The 26595-nt window shown below is 33.3% G+C and overlaps 2 protein-coding genes across 2 annotated transcripts; one reads left to right on the forward strand and one right to left on the reverse strand.

Annotated features, from left to right (window-relative positions):
* Positions 1-503: 503 nt before the first annotated feature.
* On the forward strand, positions 504-2150 carry LOC145028525 (2-oxoglutarate (2OG) and Fe(II)-dependent oxygenase superfamily protein). Its single transcript, XM_078977218.1, has 4 exons — positions 504-708; positions 1228-1475; positions 1555-1771; positions 1863-2150. Exons 1-4 carry the CDS (start codon positions 571-573, stop codon positions 1983-1985), a joined length of 726 nt encoding a protein of 241 aa, XP_078833344.1. The 5' UTR covers positions 504-570; the 3' UTR covers positions 1986-2150.
* Positions 2151-3074: 924 nt separating this feature from the next.
* LOC145028526 (transcription factor TCP19-like) lies at positions 3075-4604 on the reverse strand. Its single transcript, XM_078977219.1, has one exon. The coding sequence runs from the start codon at positions 4422-4424 to the stop codon at positions 3459-3461; it is 966 nt and encodes a 321-aa protein (XP_078833345.1). The 5' UTR covers positions 4425-4604; the 3' UTR covers positions 3075-3458.
* Between the last annotated feature and the right edge of the window lie 21991 nt (positions 4605-26595).

Raw genomic sequence — 26595 nt, forward strand, 5'->3', positions numbered from 1 at the left:
GATTAAGAAAAGAAGAGTTAGGTTTGAAAACAAGATTGATGAGTTTGAGCATTGAGTAACTGGAAAAGATTAAGAAAAGAAGGTAGAGCTTGATAAATTTCTTCTTGGTAAGAAAGAGAGAGAGAGAGAGTGGATGGTATTTTCTTTTTGTTTTTTTTTTAAATTTATGTAATAAAATAAATATAAAAAAACAAAATATGAAAGGTAAATCAAGTTTTTTCAAAAACATTTGAACCAAACCTGCAATAAAATTCTTTTTTTGACTAGTGATGCAATTCCAAAACATTTTGTACCAATGGGGTGTTTGACTTAGCTTTTTAGAAGCAAAAACCTTTTAAAAAAATATAGAAATCAAAAGATGTTTGATAATTATATTTTAAAAGTTACTTTTGAATTTGGATACAGATAAAAATTAACTTTTAGAAAAAATCACAAAAACATAAATTTTTAGGACTTTTTCAAAAAAAACTTTTTTTCTAATGAAAAGCTAAGCTAAGCCAAACAACCCAAAACCATCTAACAATTTTGTAGTTTATAGACCATGAAATCTGACGAAGAGGAGTGACATTCATGAAGAGAAGGATGGGGGATCGAAAGAAAGACGGAGGAAATGCGAAGAAATCGAAGAAGACGGAGTCGAATTGGCCACTCATCAAGCCTAAATCCAATCTCCGTGTTTCTCGCCTAAAGGATTACGATCTATTTACTGTATGTTTACCTATGTATTTCTTCCCCAACCAATTTCTGGGTTTATAGTCGGTTTAAGTTTACTCTTTTTCCCATTTATATTGGTTCGATCTGATTAGTGTGTGGTGCAATTAAGTTTCAATTGTGCTTTTTCGTCTAAAACCCTAATATCATTTTAGACTCTTCTGGATCCTCCGGACTTGTTGTTTTAGTCGAATCTTCACAAGAATTGTAACCGATCATATAAGAGTAACCGGTTCTTCTCATACCACATGGACATATTAAATGTCTATTGAAATCTGCTATCGACATGAGCCAAATTGAAGTTATGAACTCAAAGTACTTCATTTTAGGGTTTTAATTGCGCTGACGAGTATTAGATGCATCAAATATCATGCGATTCAATTGATGATGAACCCGGATGTCCATTAATAAAGTGATTAATGCTTCTTGCAGAATCATAATTAAAGTTAGGAATCGTTAAATACCTCCTGGATATTGTATGCTCTAAGTGGTTCCTCTTTCGTTTAAGATTCTCAGGTGCAGAATTTCCTAACAGCTGCTGAATCAAAAGCATTTGTAAAAACAGCAGAAGCAATTGGGTTCGTCCACCAAGGAAGTCTTGGACCCACAAAAGGTGAAGCTTACAGAGACAATGATCGCATTGCTGTAAATGATCCTGTTCTTGCTGCTACACTATGGGAATCTGGTCTTAGCAAACACTTTTCTGATATCACTATTCGAGGCAAAGTTGCTGTTGGGCTAAACCCAAATATTAGACTTTACAGGTTTGTTCAAACTTATCACCTGTTGGTTTAACAATATAGTTGTTCCATGTAATGCTAATTATGCTATATGTTGACTCAGGTACAAGACTGGTCAACGTTTTGGTCGACATATTGATGAAAGTGTTGACCTTGGAGAGGGAAAACGCACTCATTACACTTTGCTGATATATCTGAGTGGTGATGTTGAGTCCAAACTTAAATCTGATGTGAACAATTCACAATCACATGAATTCTTTGAACCTCTAGTTGGTGGTGAAACTGTGTTTTATGGTCCACGAAATAGCCTTGTAGCAGAGGTTAGTTTTGCTTCTTATGTCTTTTGTACAAAAATTGTTTATTTTGTGATTATTGTGTTTTGATTGATTAATTGTGTTGTGTGTGTTTTAGGTAAGTCCCAGTGAAGGAATGGCACTGTTTCATATCCATGGAGCCAAGTGTATGTTGCATGAAGCAAGAAATGTTACAAAAGGAGTGAAGTATGTTTTGAGATCAGATGTTGTTTTTGCATGATGACTTATTGCTTAAAACACTTTGGAGAAATATGTGTGTAAAGGTTGGTTATTTATCATGGTATAACTGTGGTTTGGAATACAATTGAGGTGAGGTGATTAACATTGATGGTTTGTACAACATGATCTTTGATAATTGATATGAATATTGTCATTTTCTGCACCATTCTCTTGTTTGAAGTATCTGTTCCAAAACATAACAAACCCTTTTTTTTTTTTTTTTTTTGAAGTTAGTTTTTATTAGCTAAATTAAAATGAAATCATCATTTGCCAACAACCTTAATAGGGTCATTACAACCATCATCATTATTATTCTTGAAAACCATTAGATTCCAAAAATCAATAAGAATCATATTCAAATTCAAAACAAAGTCAACCAAGAACAAGAGACGATCTAAAACAAAACAATTTAAAAAAGAAAAACAAATTGGAAAAAACAAGAAATGAAAAAACCCAAATCGGAAAAATTAAACAACAGAAAATAAAAAAGGAAGACAAACTTTGAATGTTTAAGAGTTAAAATTGTTTTGCAACTTTAGAAGCTATTTTTACATTTTCTATAAAAAGAAACAAACAAATACTTTTATTTATTGTCTTCTAAAAAAAGCTAACAAATTTTTTAAACATATACCAGGCTATATGATATGCCCCGGTGAAAAAATCCTTTTCACAAAATAAGACATATATGTAAAAGAGTATTTATAAACATCTAGAGTCCACTCCAGATCCATAAAGTAGCTATTTCAACACTTGGGCCGGATTTTGATTCTGGAAATTTCATGGATAGTTTTGTTATATATCATGTAAAACCTAAACCTATTTCATATTTTATTATAAATTTCTATCCATTATGTGAAACATATTTTTTATATCAAGCTATAATACGAAATAATCCTTTATATTTCTTTTAATATTATTTGTTGAAAACTAAAATTAAGATTTATATTTATTTTTGTCAAAAACATATTCAACATGGGTGTCATTTTACACATACTACCACGGGACTCAAATTTATAGACCCGTTTATTGTTATCTACACTACATTGTATTTTTATATGGGAAATCGTATGATGGAAAATTTTAGATGTGATTTAAAATTCACAACAAGAAGTACCATTTTATTTTATTTGTTAATAATTAACAATGTTTTTATTTTTATTCTATGACACGTGTCCTCTGTTGAAGGTTTTGATGGCAGCCCCCAATGCCCCATAGGCCCATAACCAAAAGGATAAATAGGGTCCATGACCATGTCTCCAAACCCCACTTATCCACGCGACATCTCATGGACCACACAACCTAAACGGGGACCCACTGCCACTAGGATTCTAAACTCTCGCACCCGTACCCCTTACCTTATTTTTTTTTTTAAAAAAAAAAAAAAAAAAAATCAAAATAATAAACACAATACATCAAAACACTTTCTACTTCTAATTCAACTCAGAATCTAAATGATTATTGATAACGAATTGGATCAAGAAGATGGATTTGACGAACCAACCATCAATTGAAGCTCTCTTTTCTCGTAAATCTTCAAAGACAAATTCCTAATCATCTGACTTGTAGTAACTGAACTTGAACTCGGAGCCAATTTCGTCAGAACTTTCCCAGATTTAGCTTCACTCTCACTATTGTTTGATACGGATCCTGACGGCGTTTCAACTCCACCGCCACCTCCACCACCGCCTGCTTGGATTGCTGACAGATAACTGGGAATGGGTCTTGCTCCGATGTTAAAACCGGTGGGTATGGCCCACACCTGGGCAGAGGATGCTCCGCCTCCGCCGGGAAGGCTTTGTGGGATCATGAAGAAAGCTCCGCCGTGCATACCGGCGTTGGTCCATAAGGGGACAAGTCCTTGTGGGGCAACCGGAGCCACAGGGGCGAAATTGGATGACGATGAATCATTCACGTCATAAAACTCGCTGCATCTTTTCCGTCTTTTCCTACCATCTTCCCCATCCTTGCCGTTACTTGATGTCGTCGGAATTTTCAACGTCCCGTTTACATTAACAGCAATTGCGGGAACAGTCCCCGTTCCGGTGGCTTCAATGATAGCCGCCTCCGAGTGCTCCAACAACCACCGAATCGTCTCGCCGTCTGACTTGTGACCGAGTTCCCGAGTTAACTGGAAGATTCTAGCAGCGCACACCGCTGGCATGCGGATTCTCCTGCCACGGCCCTCCACCTTCGTGTGGCGGTCTTTAGAAGCCCTCCGTGGTTGCGCCACCAACATTTGTTTTGACACCGGCGTCGAACCTTTTGAATCGTTTTCCGTTGGCTCCTCCTTGAACACCGTAACTTTCATCGGCGGCGGTGGACGTTGTGGGATTGGCGTTATGGTATACACCGGTGGATCACCGAGCAAGGGATCAGATTTTGATAAAACTTTAACATCTTCCACTTCAGATTCCATATTCTCATTATCAAACGTCGCCATGTTTTATGAGAAATGAATTCCAGTGAGGAAAGCACAAAAGTGTGGCGAGATTTAGTAGACGAAAAACAGAGGAATTTGGTTAACTAGTTTTCAATCTAAATCGTGGCCATGGTCCATGGATGAAGTTAAAACTTAAAAGAGAACTTGTAACAGAAAGGAATTAAGTTGATGCTAAAAATAAATGAAAACTAATTAATTATTAATTGATTAAACTAAAACACATTTATTTATGTACCAAACCCCTTATCTTTGTGAACTGGACCCCTGCCTAATGCTAGTTTTCTACACCGTAAGTCAACGGTTCAGATTAAACCACGGATAGGATGCCCAGCAGATTGTGACACGTGTCGGGATATCATACATGTTTGCTTGCATGGTTTAATCGGTGGACAACGTCACAACTGGACATTGAGCACCTTGGATCTTCCTAAACTTTTAACTTTTTAAACATCTGATGGTAGGTTGGTAACCATTTGCAAAAAGTTATACACTAAAACACAATATGTTGAGGTAGAATACTGCCACAAAATCATATTTTTCTAAACTTAATCAAATAATGATATTATTCGTGAAAATATAATTGCAAGTTCATGAGAATAACATAGAGCAAACCGATAAATTTTAGTGAGCACCAATGATCATTTGAAAATATGATTTATGATAGGCAACGGTCCAAATCTAACTTATTATCTCTAGAAAGTCTGCAACAATAAGACCATCACGTATGGTTACAACGGAAGGATTTGTGGTTTATCGGCAACGACCACAGTCTGCGAACACCATCTCAGTGGTTCGTGATCGGTCGTGGTGGTTTTTGTGGTGTAGACGATGATCGACAAAGATGAATGTGAATGGTTAGTGGTAGTCGAGAGTATTTCAGTGACTTGTGTTGGTTAGTGGTGGCTGATTTCGAGGTGGAGGGAGATTGTGGTCGTGAAGACGATACCAGATGACCTAATTATTTTTGTCATTTTAAGGTTTGGAGGATCATATATCTTTTGGTACTTGTCTAATATATGTAATCCTGTTTTTGGTCTCTTTCGAATTGTTGGTCATGATTATGGTCTCGAAACGATTATGTTTCTATACAACAACACATAAGTGTTGTTTCTAGACCTGTCAATGTGTGTGTTTGGAGCGAATTACCCTTGATCCAAGCCCGTTAAAAAAATAAAAACATGATCCGTCACGTTCCAATAACCCTCAGGGTCTTGAATAGTCGAATCCATACACATATTCACCGAATCAACGAATACCCGACCCACTAACTCGACCCTTTTATAATATTATTTTTTCATAATTTTTATGTGATCCACAAAGTAATATTTCTCAAAAAGATAGAATGCCAACTTAAACAAGATGTACATTAATTAATACTCAAAGTCCAATATAATAAAAATCACACAAAACATTATATATATATATATATATATATATATATATATATATATATATATATATATATATATATATAACGCCTGTAGATTGGGGCTAGTCAATTTAAGGACAATAAGTATCAAAAATGATTTTTTGATGGAAGATTATTTAGAAGGATTAATCTTAACTAAGTTGTAGTATATGTAACAAGGATTTCGTACATATAAAGAATGCCGAAATCCGAGTTATAACGAAGAAGTTATGACCTGTCGAAATTTCGCGAAAGAACCGGCACGACATAACGCGACGTAAATAGTGAATTTACGTTAGACCGATATTTGGCCTTAGAGATCTAAATGAAAGTCGTAGAATACGTTAAACCGAGAGCGTGCATAAAAAGAACGTCTAAATCTGACTTCGTATGAGGAAGTTATGATTTTTCAAAATTTCAGCATTAGCAGTATGCAGCCCGAAGTTCGAATATGAGATCGAGTGATTTCCAGCAGAAACGATCTAAACGAGAATCAAAGATCTCATCGATATTAGTCCAACAGTTAAAAGGCAGATGAAAACGGACGTCAGACGAAGAAGTTATGGATTTCTAATGGAGTTTTCCTGTCCCGGCCTACTAAAAATAATATAATAAAAGTATAATAAAAATAAAGTCAAAATTAGCCGATAAAGTCGAAACGAGAGTTGTAGAGCATAATCTTACCTACGCGTGGATATAAAGAACGTCGAAAACGGAGTTCGTATGCAAAAGTTATGAATTTCTGAAGTTCGGGGCGCGAAACCCCAAAACTGTCAGAGTTCACGACGTGAATACAGTGTTCACGACGTGAACTCAGTATTTATGACTTCTGGAGCCTGCCAGACGCAAGTTGCAATGACGCACCTGATGATTGTTGAACTCACGACGTGAATATTTGAGATTCACGACGTAAATCCATAAAAATAGCTCTAAAAATAAAAATCAAGGGGCAGCCGATTTTGGTTTCTTCTCCCTTACTCTCTCACTCCAGATACCCTCTCTAAGCCCTATTCTAACCCCCCGAAGCCCCGGTATCATCCCGAGACATGAAGCAAGTCCCGAAGCCCTAAGATCGCGAGAAAAAAAGAGTTTTCGTGCCGAAGCTCTGCCTACGAGAAGCCCGGTGTGTGAAGATCTTCTAGTTTCACCGAAGAAGTACTACTCTTAGAGTCGTAGTACTGTCCGATCATTTTTTGATCAAGTGAGTGTATAGTCCCTTTCATAAACACGATTTTAATACAAGTATTGTTTGAATGTATTAAATATATGTTTGGTGTGAGTGTGTAGTTACTTTCTTCTAACGTATAGATATGAAGTATTTGTTATGAAATACGTGTTATGTGTTTATATATTGTTTGTTTATTTGATATGGATGTTGGATGAATGTTTTATACTGGTTTGTATATGATTTAAACTATATATATAATTTATATCTACAAATATGTTAGGTAGAACATGGGTAGACGGAATAGTTGGTGTGTGATGAGAGATGGTATGAGTAAACCCTGGTGACTATGAGACGTAGTGCCTATTAGATAAACCCTGGAGAGGATGTGACTTCAAGCCTGTTAAGTGAACCTTGGTGACTATGGATTTAGCGCCTGTTAAGTGAACCTTGGTGACTATGGAGTTAGCGCCTGTTAAAGTGAACATTGGTGACTATGGAGTTAGCGCCTGTTAAAGTGAACCTTGGTGACTATGGAGTTAGCGCATGTTAAGTAAACCGTGGTGACTACGGAGTTAGCGCTTGATAGCTATGGATTTAGTACCTGATAGATAAACTTTGACAGCAATGGGCTTCATGCTAATTCCTTGGGTAAATCCTTAGGAACTAATGAATAAAGGATAGTTGATTCTTAGGTTAAAACCTTAAGAAATAGTGAAGATAATGGGGATGGATAATTGGGTTGATTGTTTGATGATTAAATATAATAATTATATTATTGTGGGTTGAAAACCCTATATGTTCATCAGGCTCCCAAGCCTGACTCACTCAGTTTTTTTTTTTTTGCATTACAGGTAATGGCACAAGGGTATAAGTTGGTGGACTTGACGAGAGATTTTGGATTATAGATCAGTAGTTATAAATAACTGTTGTAAAGTCTATTTTATATTGTTTATGCTTTTGGTCTGTATCGTAACATGACATTCTGAGATTTTGTTATTTAATGAAAATACATTTCTTTAATAAATGTTTTGATAAATCTTATTTTATCATATTTTATTTTGGGAACAAATTTCACAATTCTTTTAATCAAATGATTACTCTGATTTTATAAAACAAAACATAAACAAATCGGTCTTTTCTCGCCGTGAAATTGGGGATGTCACAATATATATATATATATATATATATATATATATATATATATATATATATATATATATGTGTGTGTGTGTGTGTGTGTGAAATGGAGCAGGTTATAAGTGGAGCGGATCGACAATGATCCATACCCGACCCATTTATTAAAAGGATAAATGGGTATGGATCGTAAACAGGTAAACGAATCGAAAATTAAAATCCAAATCCGTAAATTCTTTACGGGTTTGGATTGAATCAGGGTCAAAACTCACCCCATGGACAAGTCTAGTTGTTTTCGATCAAATTTTGGTGCCCCGCCTCCGTTTGTCGCCATCATTGTATAATTTTACAGTATATTTATTTTAGAAAAAAACATGTTCTCTAGTTGATGCGTTTAGCAAATTATATCACTTTTGCAAGTAATTTTTTTGTATCGTTTGTTTTTGTGAGAATCAATATTTACGCAAGAAACTGAGAACTTTTTTTGGGCACAATTTTTCAAAACCACACAGCCCTAAATGCTTCGTCTAACCCATTCGTATAGTAAACAGCTCGAAAAAATACAAATAAATAATTGACAACCATAAATGTCGATATATGCACATTTGTGGAAAATACAAATATGCACATTATGGTTCTATGGTACTGTTGGTTTTGAAAAACATTTGGTCAAAAAAAAAAAAAAAAATCTCACTTTCCCACTTTTATATATATATATATATATATATATATATATATATATATATATATATATATATATATATATATATATATATATATATATATATATATATACACCACGTACTGCACAATGTTAAAACTATGTTGATTTAAATTATAGAAAATATATTACGTAAAATTTGATATGTGTATAGTATTAAAAAGAAGTTAATTATGTTTTTTTGTTACGTATTAAGAGTAACGATTAATTAAACCAATGATATTTTACAAAATTTAAAGTTGAGGAAATCAAAATAACATTTAAAAGAACATAGATGAAAAATACATTTAACAAAGTCGAGGATTAAAAATCATATTATATATTACTACGGGGATGGGGATAAACGCAAAAGTCTAAAATACGAAAGCATAAAAAGTGATATTTAACAAAGTTGAAGGCAGACGGGTGAAAGTGAAAATCTAGAAAATAAAAGGGTAAAAATGATATTTTGCAAAGTTGAAGTTGGAAGGGATGAAAGTGACATATTAAAAAACAAAAGGATAAAAAAAAATCCATTTTTCAAAATAAAGAAGATGCAAATGATGGGTTATACAAATTTTATGGATTAAAATTACACTTTACGCATTGATATATAAATGTACTGACATCTAAAAAAATAGAGGGGTAGAAAAAAAAACTTTACAAAGGTGATGAGAAAAAATCATATTGTATATATACGATAAAGAGATAAGGACGGAGGATAAAAAAAAATATCTAGAAAACGAATAGGTAAAAATGATATTTTATAAGGTTGAATGTTGAAAGAGGAGGGGGGGGGATATATTTGTACTAACATTTAAAATAAAATAAAGGGGTAGAAAATAAATTTTACAAAGTTGATGAGAAAAAATCATATTATATATATATATATATATATATATATATATATATATATATATATATATATATATATATATATATATATATATATATATATATATATATACACTATAGGGACGGAGGATAATCACAAATATCTAGAAATCGAATGGGTAAAAATGATATTTTACAAAGTTGAAGGTTGAGAGGGGAGTGGATAATGTTTTAAAAAATAGAAGGATGAAAAATATCATTTTACAAAATACAGAAGGTCGAAAGTGAATGATCATACAAAATTAGAGGATTGAAATTAAACAACGTTGCATTTATACATTTTTAGCTACAATAATAGCAATCATATGCAAGAAGTTGGTATTTGTATATATTTATAATTTTTGATAAGATATTCTAATTATTTATATAATATGATAAGAATATGCACATATAAAAATCATGATTTCAATAGTTGTCAGCTATTAATTACAAATAAAAATAAAAATAAATTTATTTTTGGATTCATATTAATTTGAGTAAATTACACGATTAGTCCCTATCGTTTGGGGATAATTTGTAGGTGTGGTCCCTAACTTATTTTATTAACTTAGAATGTACCTATTATTTGTTTTTATTATGGATTTGGTCTCAATCTTACCTAAAAATACTATTTTGCACTTGATTTTTTAATTTTTTTAAATAAAGTGGAGTAGATAAGGTAATGTAAGGTGAGGCGGAAGTAAGGTTGGCGTGTGTGTATTTAAATAAATTAAAATATCAATGATAAATTAGTCTTTTTAGTTAATACATGGACCAAATGCGTAACAAAAACAAACAATAACTACCTTCTAAGTTAAACAAATAACTTAGGGACCAAACATGCAAATTATCTAAAACCAAATGGACCATTCGTGTAATTTACTCTAGTAATTTTTAACTATCAATAATAAATCAATTTAGATACATATTTTTTTAATTAAATCAATTAAATATAATCTATTTGTAATATGTGTGAATTTGATATTTGGATTTAGTTTTTATATTTAACATTATATTTAAATATTTATTATTTTTAAATATGCAACTTTTGTCTGTACTTGGTCGAACCGTACAAACGCTTGTACAAAATATTGTTTTGTTGTAATGTGTAAGTTTTTAAATGAAAAATTATTTTTATTGTTATCTTTCTTTATTTATTTTTAAATTATTAAATGTTTAATTAAAAAAATTATGTGAGTTGATCCGAAATACTACTACAAGATTAGAAGATACCACTAAACATCAATAAAAAAAAAAATAAAAAAAAAAAAACATAAAATTTTTAAAGAAACCGTAGATAGCATGAACATCTACAAATATACAAGTCGTTAATGGATTTATGTATTGAAACTTGTACAATTGCAAATATCCATGCCATCTTTTTTTTTTTTCTTTTTTAAATTTTGGATATAAAAACATATAAAATACTAAAGGTGTTTGTTTATATCCGATCCAATAAAGTGATTCAAATTGATTTTGGGTTTCAAAACATATATTCAAATAGTCCAAATTAAATTAAAATCCGATCCGATCTGACTATATTGCAATTCAGTTGAATCAATTTTATAATTCAGTTTTTAAAAATCGGAACGTTTTAAAATCACATATAATTAGAATATTAGTTAATTTTATAGAAAAAAAAAATAAAAACAAATTATTCGTGGTTTAAAAGTTATAAGCAACTAATAAAAATATATTATAGTTTAGTATTTTATAGATTAAAATCTTTTGAGAGAAATGCATATTGAGGTTTTTTATTAGGTGAGACTTTTTTATTATATTTGAAAAAATGAACTAATATATATATATATATATATATATATATATATATATATATATATATATATATATATATATATCAGTGTATATTAAATAAATAAATAATAAATTGTGATTCATTTTTTGGATTATTTGGTTCTTATTTTATAACTCAAACCAATCCAAATAATTACTCGGATTTTATCAAAATAGTGAACAACTGTACAAAAACAACATTGTTAATTAGAACATCGTATTGTGTTGTCATAAAGAAATTTCATATTTTGTAATGTGAAAATGACATCGAACTCTTTTAGGATATAACTTTAGATTGATATGTGAGACGAGTGTCGAGCATAAAGAGCTAACGGACCAAAGATACGCAAACATGCTAAAATTCTACAATCCATTCGACGGGAACGTAGAAATATTTGCATGATCTATGGTTTTGATGATGTTCTATCAAAATTGTTTTTTTGGTTAACAAAACTCTTTGAATAGTTTTTAGAAATTTTCAAGAGATTCTTTTGTTTGAAAAGCCTCATCAAGATCAAGATCCCCCTTCCCCTCCCCCCTCTCTTCAAAATTTAGAGCTAATGTTATGGATGTTCTTATCCAATAAAAGTACAAATGGTAAGATTAAGTTGTTGAATGGAAAATTATGAGAAAATTTACAAAAAATAAAATAAAATAAAATAAAATCATAAAACTAAGGGAACGGTTTCTTTGGAATATTTCTTCTATCAAGCCCAAATGTAAACTCTTTTAATAATGCTTGATAACATGCATTCATGAAAATAACTTAGCCAAAATAGTAGTTTTGAACTAATATGGATCAAAAAGGGTTAGTTGATTTGTCAATAATGTTTTTATCTATTTCTAAAATTGTGTACAGAATTGATCTGTTTATTTTAAAACTATGACATGTGAAATAAAACTAGCTTAAATCAAACCCAATTTTGATGGATGAATTGGAATCGCCATTTCTACTTGTAAAATTCGTATTTAAGCTTGTTACACTTTTGCACAGAAAATGTTGAGTAGGAATGTAAGTATAGTTCTTTGATCATACTTCATAAATAATAAACAGGGTTAGCAACTGGGCTTAGTAAATGCCACCTTGGGCTTGCTTGAAATCAGTCTATCTTAAAAAAAATAAAAATAAAAAGTAACAAATTAAAAATGAACTAAAAAGCAAAGAAATAAATATACTTTAAAAGGTTACCTTCTAAAAAACGGTCGTTATGTAACATAATAACATATAAGCAATAAACAGTTACAGGGCAACTCTCCTTTGGCATATCATAATAAGACTAATAATCATGGATTACATATTTAAATAAATATGCCAATAGAAAGTAGTCCTTTAACTGATTTCGCTTGATGATTGATCCATCATCTCTTTGACTTTTTGGATTAACCTTGTGAGTTGGTTGGTTTGACCTTGTCTAATTTCCATTTATATAGAATTGGGACGATGGAATAAACCATTCAAGAATTAGTATATGCCTAAAAACATTTATGCTTTTGAAAAAAAAAGTGTCTTTTTCCCATTCCTGTCATTATTTATATTCTCTTGTTGAATCAATTGTACAAAAAATGCCATGAAATTGACTCTTTGGTTTGATAAGATGATATTGTACTTTTATTAAATAAAAATCAAATGCATTTATTTTCATAATATTTAAATTCTTTTTAGAGCAATGAAGTTGATTGGTGAAATGATTAGAGAAATTTATTTGGAAATGAAAAGAAGGCCAATGCATCTATACCAAAATGGACATAATATCTTCCAAACACTCCATTTAAAGCTATTTGGATTCTACCTTTTGCTCCAAATGGACATAACTTCCAAGTCCTCCACAAAACAAAACTGATATGGACATATCTCCAAGTCCTCCAAATGGACATATCTCCATTTAAAGCTATTTGGATTATACCTTTTAGCTTTGCTATTATATAAAAAAATAAAAAATAAAAAAATAAAAAAATAAAAAAAAAACCAAACGGTCTTAGACCTGTTTTGGTCGGTTTTGGAACATTTCAATCATTTTTTAGGACCGATATTTAAAACCATCCCTGTGTTTTTTCGTATCGTTCTTTTTTAAGTCAAAACTTGTTTCAGACCAATTTAATCTTAATCTTAATCTTTTTTTTTTTTTTTTTTTTTTTTTTTGTGACCGTACTAAAACCAAGTTTTTATTTATATTTACATATGTGCCAGAGAACGTATAAAATACAAAAACCAAATTCGAGTACACTCTAACTGTAGTTTAGACCGAATAGACTCAGTTAAAACTATAATAATAACAATATTATATATATATATATATATATATATATATATATATATATATATATATATATATATATATATATAATAAATTAATTTTATTTTATATGTCTAGAAAAAAGAAAAAAAAAAAAAAAAAAGAGGGGTGGGGGTTGAAATTATTCCAAACGCGATGGTGAAAATCTATTTAGATTTGGTGGATGGATTTTATGAGGCATATCCCGTAGCCATTCGACTTTTTTCTTCACGTTAAAATATTCCAATATTTTGTGTGATATGAATTATTGGACTATTGTCTATTGGTGCCTTTATAAGTGTTTGTCAGGATTTTGTGACAACCAAAATGTCAAAAAAACGAATAAACATAAATTACTAACCAGGTTTAATCAAGTTGGTATTCGGATAATGAAGTGATCAATTAGATACATTTTCACGATTCAAATTCATATCTATTAGTTATGATTAGTTATAATCTGTAGTTTTATTTGTATGCCCATTATAATGATTACTAGGGTTTAACCATGGGGCGAACTAAATCACCCAAAAACCAAACCTATTGAAAAATATGTATTTTTTTGTAAGAAAATAAACTGAGTTATCCCATTCTCGTGACTTATTAAAATACAATAGTACAATACATAACATGTGTATATGAAATTGTAACGTATAACATAACAAACATGTTATTCAAAACAAATAATAAAAAGACGAACTTTGTATGTATTTTTTCTGAGATCTACTCCAAACCTCGACCTTTTGGTTTAATGATTATTTTGAAGTAATTTCGTTGTGGATTTGATCCATCGTTAAACTGAAATGACTTTAATACCATTGAATATATATATATATATATATATATATATATATATATATATATATATATTTTATTTTTCATTCAGTTTTTAAATCAAATACTTATTTATTTATTTAGATAATTAAAAAAATAAGAGTCTCTCTCTCTCTCTCTCTCTCTCTCTCTCTCTCTCCCCTACAAAATTCTTCTTTATCATCATCGGAAATTGCACACTGATTTCATACTTGAAATAAGTGTGTGTGTGTGTGTGTGTTCTTCCACTGAACTCACCCTGTGCTTCTTCTTTATGGTTATCCAATCAACTACATGACCTCATAACATCTGATACAATGAACAACAATGGTGAATTGTTGGTTGGAGGCTCATTTCTGCAAGATTAACAACCTTGAAGATTGTTAGATTTGTTACCTACCTAAAACCCTATGCTTCATCCCCAAATTCTAAGATCATCGAATCAATTTGCTCCAAAAAGATTATGTTGGATTATCTGTGTGTAATCCGAGGAAATCGTGTGTTTGACCTCCTTGCATAATCATCTTTTTCGTGAAGTGTAGGGATTGTTAGATTCAGTTGTCATTGGTGGATCATGAAATCTGCAACAATGTGGAATGTGAATCCCAGATCAATGTTTGGGGTGTCAAATGTTCACCAGAAGTAGTGGAGAAGAAATAGGAAAGAGAATGAAGAAGGTCTATAGAGGAGTTTGTCTCTGAAAGTGGTTGGGGACGCACCCATTTTCTTCCTCACGAACATCATCATCTTATTCCTATCTTCACATTCTAGCTAACACAACCACCAATCTCCGCCTCTGTCGATAGTTGGTTGCTCTAGAACCCTAGATTTGAGCTAATTTGACATGATGTTGTCGGGACCTTACTACTTGAAGTCGATTAAATTTATTACCTTGATTGCACTGCTTCCCGTATTAATTACAAACACAATCACATTGGGTGCTCCACCCTTGATGTCAAAGGTTTTGTTTTGTTTTAAAAAATGGTTTGAAGAAAAATGATTTCATATGTGATTTCTGGGTTTTTTTGTCCCGAAAACGATTTTAGATTCATGAGTGTGAGTATTCATGTAACATCCCAAAAATTCGGCCCACAAATTTCGTTTTTAAATCATTATTAAGACCATAAATATCATCATAATATAAAATCATAAACCATGTATCTCAAAATATCATAATATCTGTCAACATATCAAAATCTCATATCAAATATCATAGTAAATCTCCCAGGCTAGAAAACTGTGGTGTGTGTCATGCGATCATCTTGAGCCCTTCCCTTTGCTAGCTGAAGTACCTGAAACCAAACAGGAAACTGTAAGCACGAAGCTTAGTGGGCTCCCCCAAACTACCACATACCACACACACACACATACACACACACACACACATATATATATATATATATATATATATATATATATATATATATATATATATCATATAACATATAACACAACTATGGAACACCGCCCAGCTGCAACGGGACGAACCCAACATCGGCTTACCCGGTATCGGACTCCTGCCCTACATTGAGCTCACCCCGACATCAGACCACGTCTAGCATCGGGATCATCCCGGCATCAGGCTCACCCCGAAATCGGGCTTACCCAGGCACATACACAACATATCATATAACATAATCACATAACATAAGCATATAACATGTAACATAATTTAAGACGCCGCCCAGTTGCATCGGGACGAACCGGACATCGGCTTACCCGATATCGGACTCCTGCCTGGCATCGGGCTTACCCTGGCATAAACACAACATATCATATCTCATAAACACATAACATAGGCATATATCATAAGCATATAACATACATCGGACTCACCCCGACATCGGACTGAAGCCCGTAACACATAACAACTAACATATAAGCTAACATGCATCGAGCTTGCCCCAACATCGGACCTAGGCTCGGAACACATAAAACATAACATGCATGAATCACAAAGATATAAAGCATACATATACACTTCTCGTGACCACCCCAGCATCGGACCAAAGTCCGGAACATATAATCTGCATTGGGCTAACCCTTGCATCGGACCTAAGTCCGATATATGCTAACATACATAAACAGGCCACATTGGTGCCTTCGATCCATTCCACCTGGAGGAAAACTCACATCACACTGTTGAAGTGCCGCTGAAAAAACCCTAGCTGCTGGATGATAGATTCCCGAATCTGCCAACATCAAAATAACACCCAATTAATAATTGGGTTCCAACACATATCCATAAGTCCATGCTTGGGGTAAAAGACAACTTTACCCCTATCTTAGCTTGATTCAAGCCCGATGCCCAATTCAAAGTCTCAAAAGTCTAATAATGAACCAATACCCAACTATGGCCCAATTTTCCAAATTGGGCACAAACCTCTATATGGTCTTGCCTTAAGGCCCAAACATTTATTCTTGGTCCAACACATGACAGTCTGATGGTCCAATATCTCATAACCATCAAGGCCCAGCTATGGCCCATCTATGGCCCAATAGCTAAGTCCTTAAGCCTAGTAGTGCATCTATGTGACTCGCCGAGTCCCCCTTGTTCCGTCAGAACCTCGTGAAAACCCAACCCAACTCATCGAGTTGTCCCATCAACTCGCCGAGTTACCCATGTCCAGACTCATCAGGGAAAACCCTAGCCGACTCGTCGAGTCAGCTCTTTGACTTGTCAAGTCCCTTAAGTCAAAATCTCATTCAGGCATTCTAAGGCAGATCTATCACTCCAAACTCTAGATCTAGCCTTCCAAGGGTCAAATGTCTCGTAAAGCTTCGATCTTTACATTCATGCATGGCATGTTTTCTCCATAATGCCAAATAAAAGCTCTAACCAAGGTGTTTAAGCACAATAACTTATTATGGTTGGATAAAGATGGGACCTTTGGAGTCTATGGACCTCACAAGGTCCAGATCTGATGTCTCAATGCTTGGCAAGCACAAGTCATACCAAATCTCAAGGGAATATGGAAAAAGCCCCAAACGTTTCTCATTAACAAGATCTAAACAACATAATGAGCAAGGTGACGACTTTTACCTTCCAACAGAAGCTCTAAGTGAATGATTACTGGATCTCATAGCCTTTCCTCGTTCCTTGCTTGAATCTCCCTTCTTCTTCTTCTAATGCTTCACCAAAACACTCAAATATAAGCTTTAACACTCTCTCTTAGGTCAAAGACCGATTAGGGTTTCACTCAGGGGAGTAGGGTAACTGGCGAGGTAGAAATGAGGACATAGGTTTCCTTAAATAGTTCCCAAACCTGGGGATTTAGTGTTTCATCTCGCAGCGCCTACTCGGTGAGTTAGCTCCCTGACTCGTCTAGTCAGTTTTTAGACCTATGTGGTCAATCAGTCTCTACTCGACGAGTTGAGGCACCAACTCGTCAAGTTGCTCAATAGATCTAAAAAATAAATAAATAAATAAATAATATACGTGGGAGCCCAGATGTTACAGGACGAAGGAGAGAGAGGGCAAAATCGGCTAGGGTTTCTTCCTGGGAAGCAAGTGGCCAATTTCTAGAGGTCTAGGGGTCCTTTTATACTTGTGGCTTTTATGGTTTCCAGGTGAAACCCTAATTCCTTACTTAGGCTCCAAGCAGCCCAAGGACCTCCTTATAGAAGGCCCTGGACATTTCTATAGGGCCTCCTATAGATTTCGTCCAACCCTTTCAAAGGGAGTCCATCAACCTAATACTACAACTATCATTGATTTGCAATACCAGTCCGCGTACTTTTAATCAGTTCCTTTAATCCCAAAATTAATACCAAATTAATTTATGATTAAATACTAATTAGATAATATGATTTCAAATTAATATATTATTCTTATAATATATTAATAAATTGTTAAATAACCTCTTTCTCTAAAAGTCATCATGTCAAGTTGCTATGGTGAAGGCAACTGTGACATCCCCATTTTTACGGCCAGAAAAGACCGATTTGTTTATGCTTTGTTTTATAAAATCAGAGTAATCTTTTAAAGAAAATGGTTGCGGAATTTGTTCCCAAAACAAGATAAGATAATAACTTATCAAAACATTTCTCAAAGAGAATGTATTTTCATTTAATAATAAAACCTCGGGATGTCATGTTCCGATACAGACATATAAGCATAAACAGAACTTACATTTAATTACACAATTGATTTATATCTCTTTTAAATCTCTCTGTGAAATATGTTTTCGTATTAATACCTGTGATACAAAGAAAACTGAGTGGGTCAGGCTTGGGAGCCTGGTGAGCATATATAGGGTTTTCATCCCTCAATGTTATATCATATATTTATAAATATAGAACATTCAAACTTGTACAATTTCACCATATAAAGGCAAATCTTATCCCACCCCCATCGATCCTCACAACGACACGATCTAAACTCTCGTATCTAAAATTTTCCTCTTTACCCGATCCCTACTCACGGATCTAAAACTATTATCTTCACCCGATCCATACTCACGGATCTAAAACTAACCTTTTCCCCTGATCCATACCCACGGATCTAAAACTAACATCCTGATCTGATCCATACTCCCGGATCAATAATTATACCCAATCCATACTCCCGAAATAAGGACAATTAATTATACCTTAACCTGATATGATCCATACTCCCGGACTAGGGACAATTAACTATACCTTAATCCTGTTCTGATCCATACTCCCGGATCAATAACTGTACCTAATCCATACTCCCAGACTAGGGACAATTAACTTAGTCTTAATCCATACTCCCGGACTAATAACAAGTTTTATCTCTTTACCTGATCCATACTCCCGGATCTAAAATTTACCTCTTGGTCTAATCCATACTCCCGGATCTAAAACTAGCCTCTTGATCTCATTATCCAACTCATCCTTTTATCACACACCAACTATCTCATCTACCCATGTTCTACCCAACATATTTGTAGATATAAATATATATTTTTATACATAGTTTAAAACATGTATAGCATTCTCATTCAATACCTATTCCACATAACAGATGAGGCATACCCACATAACACGTATTTCATAGAGAATAAATCAGATCTATGAGATAGAAGAAAGTGAATATACATTCACGCATATAACAACAAAATATACACATAACACGTATTTTATACTAAATACTTAATAATTATGCGTTAGAAGAAAGTAACCACACACTCACACATATAAACAACAATATACTTAATACACTCAAACCATACTTGTGTTATTATTGTGTTTATGAAAGGTAGTATACACTCACTTGATCAGAAGATGATCAGACAACACTACGGCTCTAAGAGTAGTACTTCTTCGGTGAAACCGGGATCACTTCACACACCGGGTTTCTCGCGGACAGAGCTTCGACTCGGAAACTCTTTTTCTTCTCGGGATCTTCGGGCTTCGGGACTTGCTTCGGGTCTCGGGATGATACCGGGGCTTTGGGGGGTAAAATAGGGCTTAGAGAAGGTATCAGGAGTGAGAGAGCAAGGGAGGAGCAACCAAAATCGGCTGACCCTTGATTTCTATTTATAGGGTGAGATTTTAGGGTTCACGTCGTGAGTTTTAAGGCTCACGTCGTGGGGATTGATCGTCACTGCATGCGTCACTCATCCACTTGTGTCTGACAGCTCCGGAAGGTCAAATCTCAAAATTCACGTCGTGAACTCTGACACAGTACCGGGTTTCGTGCCCCGAACTTCAGAAATTCATAACTTTCGCATACGAACTCCGTTTTCGACGTTCTTTATATCGCCGCAAAGGTGATATTATGATCTACAACTCTCGTTTAGACTCCATTGGCTAATTTTGACTTTATTTTTAATATATTATAAATATATATTACTTTTAGTAGGCCGGGACAGGAAAACTCCGTTCGAAATTCATAACTCATTCATCTGAACTTTGTTTCCGTCTGTCTTTTTATCGTTGGACTAATATTGATGAGATATTCAATTCTCATTGAGAAAGTTTTGGCTAAATATCACTCGACCTCAATCTCGAGTTTCGGGCTGCATACTGCTAATGCTGAAACTTCGAAAAATCATAACTTCCTCATACGAAGTTAGATTTAGACGTTCTTTTTATGCACGCTCTCGGTTTAATGTATTCTACGACTTTCATTTAGATCGCTAAGGACAAATATCGCTCTAACGTAAATTCACTATTTACGTCGGCTGTGTCGTGCCGGTTATGTCGCGAAACTTCGACAGGTCATAACTTCTTCGTTATAACTCGGATTTCGGCGTTCTTTATATGCACGGAAACCTTGTAACATATACTATAACTTAATTAAGATTATTCCTTCAAAATAATCTTCCATCAAAAAGTCATTTTTGACGCTTAACATCTCTAATTGACTAGCCCGGATCTACGGGCGTTACAGCAACCCAAAAGGATCATGCTCTAATCAAATCAAGTACATACCAAATATAGTTATGGGCTTAGACACCTAACCCAACACCTTTCTTGTGTTCTTGTGTTTTGAGTGTTTAAACCCTATTTTTGTGATGCTTACAAAAGAAGAAACACCTTGGTGGTACTTGGAAGTTTGATTCATTGAAGATCCAGCCTTTCCTTATGCTTTTTGAACTTCTGTAAGTGTTCATGTTCCAAAATATATGATCTTTGCTTTGTAGATCTAGGTTTTTGAACATATTTTGGTCCCTTTAATGGTATTTAGATTGAGTTTGGACAACTCCAGGTTCAAAACTTGAGTATTTGGGTCTTTTGGACCTATTGTGGTACTTAGATTGAAATTTGTGTTTTCTACTTTGTGTCATGCAAGGAATTGGTGGCTTTTTGGTACCACTTTGACTTATGAGAGAGATGTTGGTGTTTCGGACATGCAAATGGATAAAGTTGGAAACTTTATCCATTAAGACCGTATTTCATCAAGATCTGGAACGTTAGGGCTCTTATCTTAAGGAATTAAGCACTTACAAAGTTGGTTATTGTAATCAGTGCTACGATATGCGTAACTGAAGGTAAAGCGGTGCGTAGTGTTGTGATTTCATGCCTGTTTTGGCATTTACTGTACGATATGCGTAGCTAAAGGCTACGCGATGTAAGTCTGTTAACTATTGACTGACCAAGTTTGACTGTTGGTTAAACTTGTTAGGATTGAGCTATAGGCTGAGTTTGGGCCTCATTTTTGGTTTCTGGGTGGTTCGTGATAGCTATTTATCTTTTAGAGATTATGAGACTGTTGCTGTTAGATCAAGTGAGTCTCTTCACTATATTACTTATGTCATGATTGGATCCTCTATGTGTTTGATGTTTGTTTAATACAATGACATGATTGTATGCTTAATTAGACTAGTACGGTCTTACTTGTTTGCTTGTATGTTTAATATGCTTTGTTTGTCTGATGATAAGACTGGATTAGGTCGTTAGTCAAACAGATTTAAATGTATATAAATGATCAATAATTATAAGGGCTAGTTCTGAAAATATATAAAAGTTAAAAAATATATAACTAATGTAGTTTCTTATACAAAATATATAAGAGTTTAGGTCATTTTTTGCCACTTAACTTTTGTTTTTGTGATCATTTGGTCACTTAACTCATTTTAAGTTTTAAAAGTTCACAGACTTTTGATTTTGTGTTCATTTAGTCACCTAACTTTAAAAGTTTGGTTATTTTTATTGATTAATTTTAAATGTTTAGTGACTAAATGAGCACAATTTTAAAAGTTAGACGATTAATTGAACACAAAGTCAAATGTTAAGTGACCAAACCAAAAGTTAAGTGACTAAATGAGCACAAAGCCAAAAGTTTTTAAAACTTAAAGTGAGTTAAATGATTAAATAAGCACAAATCCAAAAGTTAAATAACCAAAAATGATCTAAAACCTTAATCATCCCAAAAATTATATCATTTTGTTAAGTATAATGGTTTTGATAATAATACTAGACGTATCATATATGTAATGAAGGGTAAACTAAATAACTCATCTGACACAAAATAAAATTTGAGTTATTTACAAGGTTTCGATTAACCAAAAATGAATACGTGATTAGTTTATGTTAATTTTTTAATATATTGTTTAAACCGAATTAGCTGAATTCAAAAATTAAATTAACATTTTTTTATTTTGTTTGTATATCTATGAAATTAATTTTTATAAACTATTGTTAAAACACACTTTTCACAAAATCAAATTTCTTATAACTCATCTACACTGTAAACTGCTTAATTTGATTAGTTGTCAATGCAAAACGTTGGTAAAGATTTTAGCAAATCGTCTTGGCTATATTTTTTCCGTGGTTATTATAGGAGTCCATTCAGATTTTATAAATGGTCGACAAGTTTAAGATGACCCTTTAATTATTAATGAAGTGGTAGTTTGGGTGAATGAAACAAGAGACCGTTTTATACATTTTAAAATTGGGTAAATTACATCCATCGTTTCTCGTACATGTATCAAAATGCACGTTTAGTTCATATTGTCAAAAATTAACTCGGACCGTCTATCGCTTGTTTAAAATTTGCAGGTTTTGTCCCTAATTTGCAGTTTTAGTCCATATCAGATTTGAAATGACCATAATACCCTTTGTGTATTTTTTTCCAATTAATTTAATGTTATTATTGTTATATTTAATTTAAAAAAATATAGCCTACCCACCCCCATCACCAACACTTCTCCTTCACTACCATGAAACGTAACCTTTTAGTTAGAGTTCACCAGTGATTTCAAAAACCTACAACTCCAACCAAATGCAAGAATTATTTTTTGAAAATCATTTGCACAAATCTAAACCCAGATCTCCAAATCTGTAAACAAAACACTTGGAATTAGAAGATAGAACAAATTTGATTTTGAAATTCGTTTCACAAATCGTTTGAACAAACTCTCCAAAAGTCGTTTTCATGTTATTGAGTTCCAGAATTTGTAAGTAGATGTTAAAACTCTAAACTCCTCCCTCATCAGTCAAAAAATTGTTAGCAAATCTTGAAAACCTAACTTCAGCCATATGCAGAAATCATGGTCGGTGTTGTTCGTTGTTTTTTTTTTCCACAAATCATGGTGACAAGTTGTCAACAGTGTTCTGAAAGAAGATAGGGTGAAAGTAGGTAGTCCGGTAGTGATCTAGATGACCTGAGAGAAGAGAAACACAGAGAAGAGAGACACAAAGTAAGGGGTGGACTAGATCGTTATAATTGTAGAGAAATTGAGTTGGTTTATGGAGGTAAGGAAGGCGGTTTCCGATGGAGTTATGATTTCTAGTGCGACATCATTAAGGTTAGCAGGTGTTCATCGGAAACAATCACCATTTTACACTCCCACCACCCCTTACCTCACCTCACCCGATCTACTCTTCTCTTCCTTCATCTGATATTACTCCTATCATTATCTCCGACCACCCCAAATTACACCTTTCATCTCTGGTTTCTAAATCTAAAACATGTAATTCAAATGGTTCCATTTCCAAATCTAAAATAGGAAAGACGCAAATATGAGATCAGAATAGGGGAAACAAAAGAAGTGAGTAAAATGGTGATTGAACTTGGCCAATGTCTTGGAGTCAATCTCCTCTCTATGAAACCAGAGATGTCCAAGAGTTTCCGAAGGAGTTGTCGTAGCATTGATGTCGGTCTCTATGAGTGGTGACGGTGGATATGAGATATACTAAAGAAGAAGGAGAGGGAGAGACGAGTGATTAAATGTACTGTCCCATTTCTTTTTTTAATGCAATAATATTTATTTTGTATAATAAACAAATTAATAAATAATTAATAAATAACAAGTAAATAGAAAATAAATTAAAAAATAAACTAATGGTAAAATAGCCTTTTTATGTGCGGAGGGACTAAACAAGTAAGAAAAAATAAAACAAGATATGATCCGAGTTAATTTTTAAAAAATAAGGATTAAACAAGCTTTTTGGCATGTGATTGGTGTAATTTACCCTTTAAATTTTGATTTTGAAATAACTTATGATCGTGGGAGTAAATTACTCGAATAGTCCCTGCAGTTTTGGGTAATTTGCACGTTTGGTACTTTTTTTTTTTTTTTTAATTCGGAAGGTCCCTCTCATTTGTTTTTGTTGCATGTTTGGTCTCTCTGTTACCTAAAAATACTATTATGTCCTTATTAATTTCTTTTTAATTAACTTTATTATTTATGTATTTATTTTAATTTATTATTTTATATTTATGATTAATCTAATACTTAGTCTTCAATCGAGTTCCTGTTTTCCGGAGTCCTAATCCATTCATCGTTCATCCTTGATCTCATACCTCACTTCTCGCTTCCCATCTGAGCCACCATGGGGTCACGTTCTCCATCTCCGACCACCACCTTCTCCGGGACCTTCTTTGTATCATACCGCCACCATCTCTTGTTAACCCTAACTATCTCTCTAAATGAAAAGATTCCTTATAGGTTATAACCTTTGTCTTCCTCATCTATTCAATTGCAAGAAATCATTGGCACTATCTTCATTTTCTTGTCGGAAAAGCCTCCATCGTCTTCCTCCTAAATCTGGATCAATGTAATAATGGAGAGAAAACCACCGTTAACGTCCTACAACACTGATTAGGTTAGATTTTAGGTTCGAGTTTTAGTATGATTTTATCTTCGTATCTATACTCAATGTCAAGCTCACATTCATATTTTATTTTAAGTTTCAGTGTTTAGATTTTAGATTTAATTTGAGTCCCATTGATTTTGATTTCAATTTTCAATTTCATGCTTGATATATTGATGTTGTTGTAGGTGTAGTTCAGGTCTTGATTTCCACTAGTTTATTAAACCAAAAATTTTTTTTTTTTTGAAGATCTGGAATTGTAACTCCCGACAAGATGCAAAAATCGACTTGATAAACAAAAACCTCAAAATTGTGAAATAGGTTTTACAAAACTACTTCACAACCTTCTAACCACACAAATTCTAACAAGCTTGATGAATCTATCTAAACTCGTAATAGGTTTTTCTCAGAGCTGGTTAAGCTCTTAAGAAGAGAAGACAACCATAGCTTCCTTATGTCTCTTTCTTTTATTGAGAAAGTGAGGGTGTAAATGGTGGGGAATTCCAAGAGGCATCATTGATAAGAACTTTTCTTTGCACCAGTGAAATTGAAAAAGGAGGAGGAGAAATGGATTTAGGGGTTGCGGAGGTGGTGTAATATGTAACTGTTTAATAGTGAGGGCGGGCCCATTCAACTACTCTTTGAGTTCACCAGAGAAAAACATAAGAGGCAAGGATGACGTTTGGTCGGAGAATACAAAATGGATCAGGTGGTGTGATAATATTATTGTAAGTGTACTTTGGATGATTGTACGTTCTTATTAATTGTATAATGACAAAAATATAAATGAATAATAAAGATTTTTCAAAAATCTGAAAAATAAGACGTAAGGGTAAAATAGTCATTTTATATCTATTAGGGACCAACGACGTAACAAAACCAAAAATATAGGGACCATCCAAGTTAAAAAGAAAAGTTAAGGACCAACCTTACAAATTATCCCAAACCACATAACAATTCACGTAATTTATTCCATGTTAAGTGGTCATATTTCTTAAGTACTATGGATTTGATGGGCTTTAGTGCAAGGAGGTGTGGCTTGACGTAGGGGTAACAAATCATGCTATCGTTTCGTGTGTCTCACAACACGATAATGTTTTTTATAACATGAACACGACACGACACGGTATTGTGTTTTTTTTAACACGAAAGCAAAAGAATTAAAAAAAGACAAACATGATACGACACGACAAATATAACATATTCTAAAAACTAGTTCATTTAATGAATAATTTATCAAATATAACATGATAAACACGACAAAAACGAAAAACACGATAAAGAACTGCTAAATCGTGTCAAATTTTGAAGACGAACACGACACGATACAATATTGTGTTTTTTATAGTTAACACGAACACGAATTCAAATTTAGTTTTGTTCCAATTTCGTTTCGTTTCATATCATGTCGTGTCATAAATTGTCATCCCTAACTTGACGAACCTTTCTTTGGTCTTCTTTGTTTCCTATATCGGTCAACGGGGCTCCCTCCAACAAATTTC

Source organism: Lactuca saligna, chromosome 2 (assembly GCF_052625555.1).
Source record: "Lactuca saligna cultivar CGN05327 chromosome 2, ASM5262555v1, whole genome shotgun sequence".
NCBI lineage: Eukaryota > Viridiplantae > Streptophyta > Magnoliopsida > Asterales > Asteraceae > Lactuca > Lactuca saligna.